The sequence below is a fragment of the Abramis brama genome, assembly GCF_963993115.1.
Source record: "Abramis brama genome assembly, chromosome: 6".
Classification (NCBI taxonomy): Eukaryota; Metazoa; Chordata; class Actinopteri; order Cypriniformes; family Leuciscidae; genus Abramis; species Abramis brama.
In genome coordinates this window covers 44,361,748-44,376,935 of record NC_139968.1, presented here as the reverse complement: position 1 = coordinate 44,376,935, position 15,188 = coordinate 44,361,748, and the positions used below count along the sequence as shown (strand labels likewise).

At 37.5% G+C, this 15,188-nt stretch overlaps 1 protein-coding gene across 1 annotated transcript; it reads left to right on the top strand.

Annotated features, from left to right (window-relative positions):
* Positions 1-7,949: 7,949 nt before the first annotated feature.
* On the top strand, positions 7,950-14,632 carry LOC311085426 (T-lymphocyte surface antigen Ly-9-like). Its single transcript, XM_084117928.1, has 6 exons — positions 7,950-8,049; positions 12,336-12,659; positions 12,867-13,166; positions 13,306-13,611; positions 13,870-14,325; positions 14,418-14,632. The coding sequence occupies exons 1-6, from the start codon at positions 8,001-8,003 to the stop codon at positions 14,426-14,428; spliced, it is 1,446 nt and encodes a 481-aa protein (XP_083974054.1). The 5' UTR covers positions 7,950-8,000; the 3' UTR covers positions 14,429-14,632.
* Positions 14,633-15,188: the final 556 nt, after the last annotated feature.

Genomic DNA, 15,188 nt, shown 5'->3' with positions numbered 1-15,188 from the left:
TTTTGTTTTGTTTTTGTTCATTGTCTTGCAAGAAAAATAAACTACTTAGGATTGTTCATTGCACCAAAAGTAAAGTACAATTTGAGAGGAACTTTAAATATATGTACAGTTCAAGTCACATAGACCACAAGACATAATAATAACTGAATTTACACAAAAGATCCAGTTCAAAAGTTTACATATGTAGTTGTATACTTTATTGTTCTCGAAAGGAAATTTGTTGTGGACTACATGTTGTTGCATAGACTTATAATAGTCCGATAAACAAATAGACAAATACTAATAACAATAATGATAACTTAAAAAAAGTATAAAAAGAGTAAACACTTACTCAGCATTCGCACAGATACAGGTACAAAGGAATTATTGTATTGGTTTAATTTGCACATTGGGACTCTTGAAGGTTAAGATGTTCTACTTGCTCAACAATTTTCAATGCTGTCACCACCAGGTGCACCAATTTACTGTACAGTTATGTTCCCAAACCATACTGTAATACCATACCTAACAATACTTTCTAAAACAGCTTTGTAAAAAAGATTTAGCGTAAAGTTCTGCCAGGAAGATTCAATGTTATGTCACTCATTACTTCTGGTCTATCAAATCACTATCTAATACAGGGTTCACCAATCTCGGTCCTGGAGGGCCGCTGTCCTGCAGAGTTTAGCTCCAACCAGCTCCAACACACCTGTTTGAAAGTTTCTAGTATGCCTAGTGAGACCTTGATTAGCTGGTTCAGGTGTGTTTAATTGGGGTTGGAGCTAAATTCTGCAGGACAGCGGCCCTCCAGGACCGAGATTGGTGAACCCTGATCTAATACCTAGAGCAGGGGTTCTCAATCCTAGTCCTCGAGGGCCACTTTCCTGCAGAGTTTAGCTCCAACCTTGATCAAACTCACCTGCCTGTAGCTCTCTCGTAATCCTGAAGAGCTTAATTAGCTGGTTCAGGTGTGTTTGATTAGGGTTGGAGCTAAACTCTGCAGGAAAGTGGCCCTCGAGGACTAGGATTGAGAACCCCTGACCTAGAGTATAAAAGATTGTTACTTACACATGTTTGAGTTCGCAGTTGATGATGCAAACATTCAGTTTGCAGAAACCGGTGTTCACTCGCCGGCGTCTCGATTGCAACCATAACAACACAAAATCATATTGTTGATTTTGATCTCACCAACTCTGGCGCACAGATTGGCCAGCGATCTCATGAGAGACGATCTCCTCATACTGGTTTTCAAGTACAAGTTCCAAGACTTTCAAGTTGGTTTTCAAGTTTTCGGTAGGCGGTTAGTTCCACCAGCCACTGTTAACATGTCTTCCTCTACTATGATCATACTTCATTCAAGGTAAGGATATTAACTTGGTTACTCCGCTGCTACATTCACCAGCGGCAGAGCAACAAATTGGAGACTGCGGTGACGTGGCAGTTTCCTTAAAGGGGTGGTTTACTGCTTTTTTTCTTTGCATGGTTGTGTTTATGGGGTGCAATATAACATGTCTTCGGGGTTTTTTTTTTTTGTTTAAGTCTTATTTTTCATAAATTTCACCTTTATTGTAAGCCGCTTTCTCCTCTGTCATTTGAACGACCGGTTGACTTCCTGATTCTATGAAAACACTCCCTCGGAAACAGGCAATGGGCTCAGATTGGTTAGTTGGGCCGATGTGTTGTAATTGGCTAAACTGCGTAGTGCATGTTGTCCGGAAACTTCACGCCCATTACCTTTACAGGCGAAAGTTGCATGTGCTCCGGTCAAATGTAAATATCAGACCCAGGAAGCAGCAATGAAGAGAGTCAAGCAACCTCCGCAAACACGGCTCTTACAAAACGTTTCTGAATGGTACATTTTTTATTATTATTATTCTATTCTAATCTACTATTATTATATATGTATTTCGATATGCTGTTACTTGAAAATGCTACTGCTGCTTGTTAGCTTTTGAGATACGGTTTTCTCCTGATTAAACATTTAATATAACTGAATAAATGACTGAGTAATACCGTTTTTTAAAGTTATTGTTTTAACTTCAGCAGCTGAAGTTTGCTGTTGCGATTAGGCTACATATATTTTTTTTTAACTTTATACACGTTTGTCTTATACACACATAGCATCGAACTAACTGGCTATAAACAAACAGCGTTGGCATTGGTTTACGTTCTTGATCAAATCGATCGTCATAAAATATACATGGAAAATACATTTACAAAATTAGTGCATAATTACAAATTCAGGTTCAAAATGTTTGTACGCGTTTGTACGTGTAAGTGGCTACTAGCCAGCGCTGGCATTTGTTTACGTCCTTGATAAAACTAAAACATTACGTCTGAAATTATACATGCAAATACATTTCAAATTATTAAGTCTTACTTACAGGTTGTGGCCCAACTGCTGTCTCTGGTTGTAAAGTTGGAACTGCTTCATGTTTTAGTAACAGTTTCTTGTTGAATCCGGCATTGAATTCGTGGAGATTCTGGAAGCTGTCTTCCGTAAAATGCGCAGCACAGAGAGCTATTACGATTGAAGTTTTCAGGAACATAATCAAACATAAATTTCAGCCATTGTTGACGAGCTACAGCGTCCGTATGAAGCCCGAACACAGAAGACCTGGCAGCTGGGTGAAAATAACACACTTTCGACAGCATGGCTACAGCTCTCCACTATAACTCCTCCTCTTCGACAAAGCCACAGAAATATGGCCATGCCCCCTTTTTTGCATGGGTTAGCTACGTATAAAACCCGGGAAGTACCTCGTTGTAGTCCCATTCGAGTCGTTTTTGTAGGCATTAAACTTCCTGATTTTTAAAAGTCGATATCTCTGCTTACGTTGAACTTTCAGCGCAGCAACTTTGCAGATAATGTTCATGCACCAACAGCAACATTACACACTATTTAAAATGAAAAAAGTGAAATCACAATCAACCACCCCTTTAAAAACTGCTGATCCCAGACTGAAACGCTTGAAAGAGAAGGGCCGGATAGCTTGCCTGAATGGTTGTAGCAAAGTGTAAGCAAAGATTCACGTAACTGATATTCCACAGTGGTAATTTATTATCAGCGTCGTCAATCCCACGCACACATGGGCAGTTTGCAAAATACTTCACTAACAACTGCGTTACTGAATAGAAATAAAACAGCATAAGAGCAACAGAAATATTAAACAGGCTTTACACATATACATGCGATATTCACAGCTCGCGCTCCTCATACCGACTGCCCAGTCACCAGTGTGTAAGAGTGTGTGTACCACCTTAAAGGAGCAGTACCTAATTCTACTTGTTACATGCCCTTCTTTTCCCGATCGCTGGGAAGATCTCGATTCATGTACCTAGCGGTGATTGCAGACTTTAACCAAAAACATGGGGGCACATTATTTTATGAATATCACAGATTGTTCTCTGCAAATCTGATATGACAAAAAAAAGATAGAAAATTCACAAAAATTGTTGAGCAGTGTTCTTCCAAGGGCAATGGTTCGCCAAAAAATGGGCAAGTTAATTTCCCAAGCCTGCCTCGGGCTTCCTTTCGTCCATGCGCCACGATTTTTATCCTCTAGCGGTAACTAGTTTCCTTTGGGGTTCGTGGTGGCAGGGGAAACGTATTATATTGTTTTGTGATAACGAAGCACGGTTGCCATTATTAACAAGGCAGATCTTCTTGCCAGATGATCATGCCATTCTTGAGATGTTTTGGCCGAGAGCAGCCAAGAAATTATTACATGAGTGGTGAAAACTGCACATTGAGAATGGCTTGCTGTATCGCAACAACTGGTCTTACCTGCTGAACTTAAAGTCAACCTGTAGTCAATCATTTTATCCCTTAAATCTCTTCTTAAAACCAAAATGACACATTTAAACGTTCTTTCCTATTCTTCATGTCTTAAAATAGCATGAATGTAACTCGACACCCTTGCCTCATTTAGTATGTGTGGTTCTATAAATATGCAAATGAGCCCCGCCTCCACTCACTCACTGCAGCTCAAAGATCCACTCGTTGACGATCACACGTTGACCTGATTTGACCTTGCACTTTTTCAACTGAAGCATTGCACTGGAATATTAATTGTGAAAGCCGCTGTAAAATGATTTTGAATTAGTTTGTTTGTGGCATCTGATTGGTGAGTTATGAATGTGTTTTTATGACTTCAGTATTTTCTGCATCAGATTCACTGTTTGTTTTTCTAAATGTTGGTTCTATGCTCAAACAGCAGCAGCATTATTTTCAGTTATGATTGTCAACTGAAGTAAAAGTGTTTTCTGTGTTTGATGTTTTGTGGAGCTCAAATTAACTTCAGTTCCTGCGGCAGGAAATCAGAGTTATATTCAAAATCAGCACAAAGATGCAATTATTAATCGGTTTTGTGGTTTATTAATTGATTTCAAATGTGAATTTCGAACTGTTTACATTAGTAATCCATCATACAGTTATTTAAGTCTATTATTTAATCTTGTTCTGTTTGTTCTTTGTGTGTTTGATTATTCGGATGCAGTGAATCATCAACGGGTCGACAGCATAACTATATTTCTGTCAGGACCACTATCGTCAAATACGATTGACAATTAGCATACAGTTTGGATGGCATGGATAAGTTAGCATGGATAAGAGCAGAGAGAGCAGCAATAACCCTGCTTAGGGTAAACCGAACAGAACCAACATGAATGTATGCAAATATATTTAATTCAAGATTTTAAAGTACAATATAATTCGAGAATTTATTCTGATTCAAGGGGAATCAGAATCCCAAATCCTGACTGGGCGAGAGGTGGAGCTGGGGAGGGAGGAGAGTAATTAGCTGCTGAGAAACACAATAGCTGCTGATAATACTGAAGCTTATATATGTATACGGTGATAGGCGTCGTATTCCTATAGGTAGATGTGGATCAGCTGAGAGTCAGCTGATGCGAGCTTGACTAACGTGACCTGCCAGAACTGACGCTATGCTTGATATGATGATGTTCTTGATGGGAGATTCAGAGACAGACTGAAGCTGGACAATCAAACTGGATCTCTGACCATCACAAACGCCAGAAATGAATATGCTGGAGATTATGAACTTCTGATGGTTTCAGCAGGATTCTCATCAAAAGAATTCAGAGTTTCTGTCTATGGTGAGTAAAGATCATTTGTATTGTCCTTCAAATATACTTATTTTATTTTCTATTTACATATTGAATTGATAAATCATTTTATAGTTTGACATGACAGACTGTATAAAAACTCAAATATAAGATAATAATAAATCAGTGTATTGTCCATCTGATCTCAGCATCAGTCTCTCTCTACCTCTGGAGGTGGAATATCAGGATAAAAACACCTACAGCTGTGTGCTGAACAATCCCATCAGCCACCAGACCACACATCTGGACATCAACACACTCTCTCACACATGTTCAGGTACGCCAGTGCTGATATTAGTTGATGTCTTCATGTTTTGTTTGTTGTGCTCTGTGTAGCATGCGGTTCATGTTTACATCGGCCGCGTGCTTTCATGTCATGTTTTGTCTTGTGCTGTGTAGCACGTAGCTTGTGTTTTACCCTGGCTGTGTGCTTTCATGTTGTCATTTCTGTGGGAACACGCGGCTTATCAGTTCACATGAGCTGTGTGTTCATGTCTCGGTTTGTGTGAGCACATGGCTTGTGATTTGTTTTACTGGCCATGTGCTTGTGTTTTTGTCATGTTTGGTGTGAGCACATGGCTCGTCATGTATGTTTCCTTGTGCCCTCCTGTTGATTGTCTAGCCCTGCCTATCTTGTTACCTGATTATTAGTTAATTTGCTCCACCTGCCTTCCCTCGTTACCCTCTTATGCTTGCTACCCTATTTATTCTCCTTTGGTGTGTCCCAATTTGCATACTATCCATCTTAAATAGTATTCAAAAACAGGATTAGTACATCCCAAATTGTAGTGTTGAAATGAGTGTTCCAAAGATACCCGGATGGTCTACTTTTTCCGGTCAGAATCTGAAGTGGAGATTGATGCGCACTATAATGGCTAATATTGCCCACAGCCCATCACGCGATGGACGAGGATTCGGTTAGAACTACAAACACGAGTGAAAAGTGTTAAACTACAGACATGGAGGACGCATGAGTCCGGCGGTTATGTAGAGAGGTTTAGATAAAGGGGTCTGAGTGATTAATTATCAGTATCTAACCTGACTAAAATGTATTTATTCAATGTTGTCCACATTATATTGCATCTGCAGCAGCATTGTGAGCTTTGGTAAAGATACGTTTAGCCATTAACTTTTAAATGCATCATTATATTCAAATTGCAAACACATGAGGAGACTCTCCGCATGAAAGACCCATGACTGGCAGATGAACGTGCAACTACATTACTCTCTGAAACGGTAAGAAATTAAATTAGATTGAATGGAGGTTTTTAACTGTGACAAGATGATTGACAGGGCACTTTACGGTGACAGGATGCACACGACAGATCTGTCTGTTAAGATGAGTAGTATGTCCCAAAGCTTGCCTACTCTTTTGCTACACACTCAAAAGTATGTACTTTTCAGTCACAAAAAGAGTACATACATTTAGGGCGTAGTATAAGTAGGTGAATTGGGACGCAGCACTTGTGTTTGCAGTCCTGTGCCCCTGAAAAAGGGGGTCTCAAATTTTGTCCAAAAAATAAGATAAAATATTTTATTGTCACCAGTGTTAATTCCGTTAATGAAAAAATGTACGTTGATGACCTTTTTCCCCCTGACCAAGACAAGGCGATGAGAGACGACACCCACGACATTAAACGATAACTGTGACTATATCAACACATGCAATATCGTTGACAAAAAAAGACGAGACTGAAATGTGTTTAAAAAAATAAAAACTTGACCAAAACCACTTATTTTTGTTGAATAAATGAGAAGACAACACATTACATACTGTTTTTACAAGCGTTCATGCTTACGGTTGCCAGATATCAATAATTTAAACCCCAGTCAGAGCTTTTCTGTTAAAAGGGCACGTTTTCTACCCGGTCTTTTCAATAGTATCTGGCAACCACACGCACGCGTGCTAAATGATCTGGATGAAGCGCGGATGATCTGAAAACACAGACAAGTAAGCTGGAGTTCCGCGATCTTCATTTGAGATTTTCATTGAAACGATTTTCTCACGATTAGGGTTTTGGTATCCAACCCTACATTTGAGTCCTCGCTACTTTCATCAACCCAAACCCTGACAGATATACATTGAAGCAACAGCTGATTCCAGAATCCACTCCCTTCACCAAAGTCTGCATTCAAAAGAAAAGCATCTGATTATGAACTCATTTCTCATCAAATTCTGCCAAGACCAAAACTGTCTGGTAACCAAATGTTATTTCTCTAAATGAACGATTACATTTACAGATTACTGTATATTTGCATTAATATTCACTCATGAATTTTGTTGTAACAACACAGGCAAACATTATACATGTGATTTACTGGCTTTTGAGTCATATGAACCATGTGATGTTTTTCTCTTTTAATTTATCTGTTCCCTCATCTGTGTTTCTGCTTTGATCTGTCGGTGGATAAACAGCTTCTGCTGGATGTTTGTCGTCTCTGTGTGTGTCAGTAGTTTGTGGCTGAAGCGTTTCTTCATTTCCTCTCCTGCTAATAAGAAGCTCACAATTTTCCTTTGCACACAAAACATCTTTACACTGAAATAAAGTGAATCCATCAACAGTCAAATAAGAGTCACAGGTCAGAGGTCAAATATGATTGACAGCTCACAGCACTAAATAACACACCAGTAGATACAGATATCTAATCCAATATTTCACTCTTCTGCTATTAGTTTTCATTCAGGGCCAGAATTCATTTGAAAATGTAAGATCAGCAAAAGCTTGTTGATTTTCGTGATGTTAAAGGAGACGGATGTGTGAGCGGAAACTAACTGAGGATGGGGGAGGATTTACACACTAACAGATAAATATCACAGTTCTGTCATGTTTCAAGTCAATCGGAGGGTTTTCAGACATTTTAAGAGTCACTATCGTGGACCTTTCAGTGAACCGATGAAAATGATTCTCAAATTATTTTTGCTCTGTTTGTGGCGTCTGGTTGGTGAGTTTTAAATGTGTTGTTATGGCTTCAGTTGTTTCTGTTCTGGTACCATGTGATATATTACTGATTAAATTAGAGAAGATTAACATTCACTGTTAGTGTCAGCAACGGTGGCTGTAGTGAAGCGCAAGACTCAGGAAATAACTCAAAGAACAGTTTTTAATCTAATAATACACAGGAGAATCATGAGGAAACATTGAGTTGTTTCCACGTTGAGGAAATAACTCAATGAACAGTCTTAAATCTAACATTAATCTAAAACTGCTAGAAATTGTAATTGCTTGCTTTAATAAAAATTCACTATGTGACAATAGATCGCTTATTAGATCAAATAAGTAGCAAAAGGCCAAATTTATTTTGCCATTCACATAAAAGAAACCCATTCTGCTCGAGCCTCTCTCGCCGTTCTGATTCTGCGCGCGGCTACGGATGAGAAACAACGGACCAGGAGGTTGTCGCTTTAATGAACGTTGGCTTGAAAACAATACATACAAATTAAGGTTGAAACGAGGACCGAATCTTCGAGTAGCCTCCTGCAAAGTCTACAAAAAGGACAATAAACTTTTCACCATGGGGGAGTCAGCGCTTTCGAGCCACGTAAAAGGTAAGCCTTGGGGAATTTTCATTACACTTTGAGTTTTAAGCTAGCTTGCAAATAATAGTACATTCTTGGGAGGGATGTAAAATGTATTTATTTTGCCAGTCAATGAAGAGAGTAAATGTCATTGAGTGTTGATAAACTGAACCTGGTGTCAAAAGAGAAAAAGAAGTTATTCAGTCGCTCATTAACAGATATAACTCCATGCATGAACACTAGGAAACACACATGAAGTTTGCAGTTGTTGTTCTGTCTTTGTGAGTTCCACCGTACAGGATAGCTTTCATGGTTAATATGTTCTGCGCTCGTACACAGAGAGTTTGTGCCTGTTTCTTCCTGCCGCTGTCTGTTACTGTAGTCCATGATTTGTTCCTTTCCAAATTAAAATCTAAACCTTTAACTCTTATAGATATTAGTAATAGATGTAAAAACCTAAGCGCAGTGAAGTATGATTTGATAATGACATTAAGTAAGTAGTAAGTAAGACTCGTGAAGGACACCTGCTGGACAGCCGCAGAATTACACCTAAACTTTACAGATAGGATGCTTGATGCAGCTCGGCTGTTATGAAAGAATATTTTATATTCTAATAAATTACGTTTAATATATTATTTAATAGAATATAACATAAAAAAAAAAAAAATATATATATATATATATATATATATATATATATATATATATATATATGAAGTCATATTAAATAAATAAAACTTCTCATATGTGGTTGGTACAGGCAAGGGTTAAAAAAGAAAGAGAATCCAGAGGCAACATTGTCCTGTTCAAAAACCTCCTATTCATCAGTTTCAACAGTCTGAACCCCAGATGCTGTTCTTTATCTTATTGACTGCATTGCATTTTTTAAGGACTACACAATAACACATATAGTGACCAGCTGATTGACAAATATCATTTTAGCATTTTACTGATAATTGGTAATCAAATTGATTTTTTTTTTTTTTTTTAAATAACACTTTCCTCCTTTTTTTGGTGTTATTATACAGGGAAGAAGCATCGAGATCTGATGAGAAGACTTGTTAATTCAGGTCCTGCATTTGGGGATTTTTTCAGCAGACAAGCAATGCATCAAGCAGCGACAGAAACTGCTCCTCTACCATCCCCAGGTTTATCTAATCCACACCAGTCAACCAGCAACTCCATAGCAGTCAGAGGAACAGAAACAGGTCTGAATTAATTAACTAATGATAGACAGGGTTCATACAGTGCTGGAAATTCGAGATGGTCCTCACTGCAGAACACGAAATCCAGGGGGAGGAGTTGGATCCAGATCCAACTCCTCCCACCTTACGTATACCTAAACCTACCCATCTCCACCCCTAAAACTACCAATCTCCACCCCTTAGATGTGGATCCAATCCCGCCCCCGGATCTTGTGGACTGCATTGAGGTGCCACTGGGAAATTCTTTAAAATTCTTGATTTTTAATGGGTTTTTTTTCAAGGTTTGAAAAGTGCTTGTGAATCACACCCTCTAATTAACCAATCACTGCAGCTGTGTGCTAATTGGTCTTGATTTATAAATGTCTGCATTGTTGCACAATAGACTGAGACTTTGGAGCTGCCTGATGCTTGTAACGTGTGTGTTCATGAGACATGTAAGTTTATTTTCCTTAATTGTTTGTGTTGTGTTTTCTTTTTCCTGTGTACTTTGAATAAGATTTATCTTTATTGAAGTGTTTATCATAGACTATGTAAAGTAGTGATGGTGAGATGAAGCCTCATGAAGGCTTTTCAGTCAAGTGGTTCATTTCTCGAGGCTTCGTTTGCTCACAATACCGCCTGGTGGTCAAAGAGTGTAAAGCTAGCATATACATTACAGATGACCTGATGTGATCTGGGATACACTGTATTCTGCGCCAGTAAAGGCTTAGAAATAACGGTGAAGAAAAAAAATCAATTTCCACATAGACAAATCTATTTATATGAATATAATGTGTATTTTCTGGTGGTATATAATGGTTGTATAACATAACTGTGTAATAAACGTATTTGACATAAAATGAATGGGGCATCAAATGTGTGTAAATCAATTGTCATAATAGGCAGGAGGGGCAATATTATTATTTAAAACTGAAAAGTGTCTGGGTTTAAACCATGGGTTTATATATCTGTCAAAATGTTGCAGTAAGATTCGAACCGCTTCCTGAACCAGTCAGGTCGAAGCAAGGCTTCGGACGTCATCAATAACGTCATTGGTCTAAAGTGATACAAGCCTCGATACGCGCTTCACTGAAAGCTCATGGGATTTCTCGACACACGATCAGGAGCTTCGGCACAGAACATAACATCAATAATGTAAAGAATACATAATGTTCTAATAGACACCCCTGCTAGGATCAAGCCAGATACTCTTCCTTAAATCCTATTCCTCCCTTATTCCTATAGCTCCTCCCTAATCCAAGACTTAAAGCAGAAATATGCTGGGCAACAAAAGTTGTGACCAGCCACTATTCCTACAAATCATGTGAGAATGCAGGAGACATTTTCCAAACCATGTTTCCTGACAGTAACATATCACAACAATTTACTCATCGGCAGAAATATTCATATCGGCCGATGCTGATGATGGTCATTTAAAGCTTTTATCGGCCGATACCGATATTGTGCCGATATCATCGTGCATCCCTACAATAAACAGTTCCCCATAGTTTCACAAAATCTTGTGGAAAAAAAGTGCAATAAAACATTTTTATTTATTTATTTTAATTTGAAATAAAATGTTGAAATTATATTTTTAAGTTATTATCAGTGTTCTCCTTTTAGAAATTTCAGAGTCCAATGGTTCTTGAGGTCAGAAAAGTAATAAAAATGTTAGATTCTCCCTGAAAAACTACATACAAATTTTGAGAAAAGCCGCCGCAAAATCAGTCATTTTAAACGTACAGTATGGCATTTTTCGCCACTAGGGGTCGCTAACCTATCTACAATAACAAAGGCGTAGATTGATGACGCAACATTTGCTAAGAATTATGGATCTTGTCGTCAACGTCAAGCCGACCGAACTAATAATGTTTATGGACATGTGCTTATATCCCGTGGATATAAAAGGAATGCTAGATCAACATTAGAATAACATACAGATCATATCCAGGGACAGCAACCAGGGACAACGCGGATATGACAGCATTGGCGGCGACAAAGCGGAAATAAAGAAACGGGACGTTTCTCGAATTAAATTACAAATTTCTCCTGGTTTGAAAGTTGTTGGAGACAGTCGGGATAATGTAAGAACACAACTAAAAAAAATATATAACATAGATATAGTGATTTTTGCTATTTTTAAAGCAAAAAAGTTACGTATTGTGCCTTTAAGCTGCAAAAATCAGAAAAAAATTCTGCGAAATCCTGGAGGGACTGATTAATATTTTTTTTTAGCATATTTTGGAGCCTTTGTGTGCCAACTTTTTTCTGTTTAAAAAAATAAAATAGTATAAATCTGAAGCTCAGATACTCAACAGCTTTAGTTTTAGTGTGAACTAGTTTTAGTAGTTTCTTTTTTTGTTATTGTTCCATATATAAATCTATTTCTCTTTTCATTCATCTTTTTTCTTTATTGATGCAAAATATTATTAACTTCACATTTAAATGAATAAATATTTAGTGAAGATTCATCAAACTAACATCAAGTGATTTTAAAGCTTTAATCTGTGAAAAACTCTGTTCTTCAGGAGTGTTTGGTGACAATAAAGTGGTGAGGATGTTAGTGTGGGAGGGAGATTCAGTCACTCTAAACTCTCGTCTAACTAAAATGAAGGATGATGACGTGATTCAGTGGAGGTTTCTGGCTAAAAACATTGTAATAGCTGAAATCAATGTAAAGGCCGACAGCATCACTGTATATGATGATGTTCTTGATGGGAGATTCAGAGACAGACTGAAGCTGGACAAACAAACTGGATCTCTGACCATCACAAACACCACAATTAAACATGCTGGAGTTTATGATCTACAGATCAACAGTGTGAGAAAGAGATTCAGTCTCAATGTCTACGGTGAGTTTAGTTTCAGTTTCACCTGTTTTATATTTTAATCAGCGCAAATATTCAATTATTAACTCAAAGTCAATTTTGCTTCTGTTGTTTGATGATAATATTAATTTCAAATTTAAATATCAAACCATTTACTTTTGTAAATTATTGTCTTAATCTGTGTTGAACCCCAATTATGTTTGTTCTTTACGTGTGTGTTTGATGATACAGCTGAAATATCAGTGACGGAGGGAGATTCAGTCTCTCTAAACCCTGATCTTACTGAAATGAAGGATGATGATGTGATTCAGTGGAAGTTTAGAAATAAAAACACTTTAATAGCTGAAATCAATGTAACGGCCGACAGCATTGCTGTATATGATGATGTTCTTGATGGGAGATTCAGAGACAGACTGAAGCTGGACAAACAAACTGGATCTCTGACCATCACAAACACCAGAGCTGAACATGCTGGATGTTATGAACTACAGACTCAATATATTATGGTTTATTTCTCTCTCACTGTCATTGGTGAGTTCAAAAACACTTACACCTGTTTTTTTATGTCCAAATTGAAATGAATTCATACACCATTTTGTTTCTTTTTGCTGTTTTATGATATTGTTATTATAATCTGTTTATCAGTTGTTCTGTGTGTTTGATGATTCAGTGTCAGTGACAGAGGGAGATTCAGTCACTCTAAACTCTGAAATGAAGGATAAGGATCTGATTCAGTGGAAGTTTGAAAACACTGTAATAGCTGTAATCAATAAACGGGCCGACAGATTCACTGTATATGATGATGTTCTGGACGGGAGATTCAGAGACAGACTGAAGCTGGACAAACAAACTGGATCTCTGACCATCACAAACACCAGAGCTGAGCATGCTGGACGTTATGAACTAGTGATCGACAGAGTTCCTGCCTTTAGTGACAAGAGGCCATCTTTTTATTATTTTGGTCTCACTGTCTATGGTGAGTTAAGTTTTAGTTTCACATGTTTTATTTTTTTACAGCTAGATCTAAAGAAGTATCTTATCGTGACTTAATTAGACTAATTCCTTTACTCTTCTTTTTTTTTTTTTTTACATTAATGGCAGGTTTATATTTAACTTTCTATTCAATTGTTTTAAATGCTCTACTTTTGATCATCTCAGTTCCTCTCGATGTTTCTTCCTCTGCTTGAATATCTTGATTCATCCTCATTTATTTTTATTCTCTCATGTTTTCCAGCTCGTCTGCCTGTTCCTGTCATCAGCAGTAACTCTTCAAACTGTTCTTCATCATCATGTTCATTGGTGTGTTCATCAGTGGTGAATGTGAGTCATGTGACTCTCTCCTGGTACAGAGGAATCAGTGTATTGTCCAGCATCAGTGCGTCTGATCTCAGCATCAGTCTCTCTCTACCTCTGGAGGTGGAATATCAGGATAAAAACACCTACAGCTGTGTGCTGAACAATCCCATCAGCAACCAGACCACACATCTGGACATCACTCAACTCTGTCACACATGTGCAGGTACGCCAGAGCTGATATTAGTTAGCAACTCTGTCCACTGTTGTGGTCCTACTGAAGCTGTGATCCGATTGGTCCTCTCTGCTCTGGTGGGCGTGGCTACTGTCATTCTTGTGGTTTATGAGATCAGATCCAGAAGAGCTGAACGAGATCAAGCACATATTCACACATCAGGTACATGATGTCATTTCTCACAAACAGATTTTTCGTGAATTAATATTTGTGAGATTTATTAATTTATCCCTTTATATGTTCATCTTTTTCAGGAAGTGCTTAAATCTAAAGCAGAATGCTGAACTTTAATGGTGCTTCAAGTGTTTTTGTCATAACAAATACTGATTATTTGCTTGCTCTTTCTCCTTCAGTATCAGAATTCTAGAAATTTAATTTAAAAGGCTTTATTGTTTATACTTTATTACTACAGCCATATATTTGTCATATGTATTTGCTTGCCTTTATCAATAAAGTTTTCTCACTCTGAGGTTCAAAGAGTCTCTCATGTTTTATTATATTTATTATGTTGAGAGACTCCTGGAGGAATAATAACTTTATGTATATTGAAACAATTTCAAATGGCAGTAATTTAAACAAATGGCAGTGTGCCACATTATAAAAACGTTAAAGTAACTTTGCTTTACTTTTTGCACACTTGTTTAGTCTATTAAAAATAGTCTCTAATGAGCTCCAATGTAGATATATTCTTTTAGTTAAAGTTCTTGTAGTTGAGTCAGTGATTCGCAATCTTTATGACTCCAAAGCCAAAATTAGGCTTCCCCATATTTCCAAGTTTTTCTAGAAATAATATAAAAATATCTTGATTTTTAAACTCAGCAGCCACAATGATTCAAATCTACAAACTGATTCTGATGCAAAGGATTAGCTTTTTACACATTGGAACTCTAACGTCTCTCTGGTGATAAAAACTGATACTAATGAATACTTATACATGTGGTTTGAAGTATACAGATAAACAAAAGTTACACACTAACTAGTAGTTACTAAGGCCCAAGTGTGACTTTATGTCCTAGTTTAACTGT

Excerpts from the sequence above, each read along its gene's own strand:
- LOC311085426 (XM_084117928.1), top strand. The coding sequence starts at position 8,001 with ATGAAAATGATTCTCAAATTATTTTTGCTCTGTTTGTGGCGTCTGGTT. Across the intron at positions 12,660-12,866 it reads ATTCAGTCTCAATGTCTACG|CTGAAATATCAGTGACGGAG; the intron begins GTGAGTTTAGTT and ends TTGATGATACAG. Across the intron at positions 13,167-13,305 it reads TTTCTCTCTCACTGTCATTG|TGTCAGTGACAGAGGGAGAT; the intron begins GTGAGTTCAAAA and ends TTGATGATTCAG.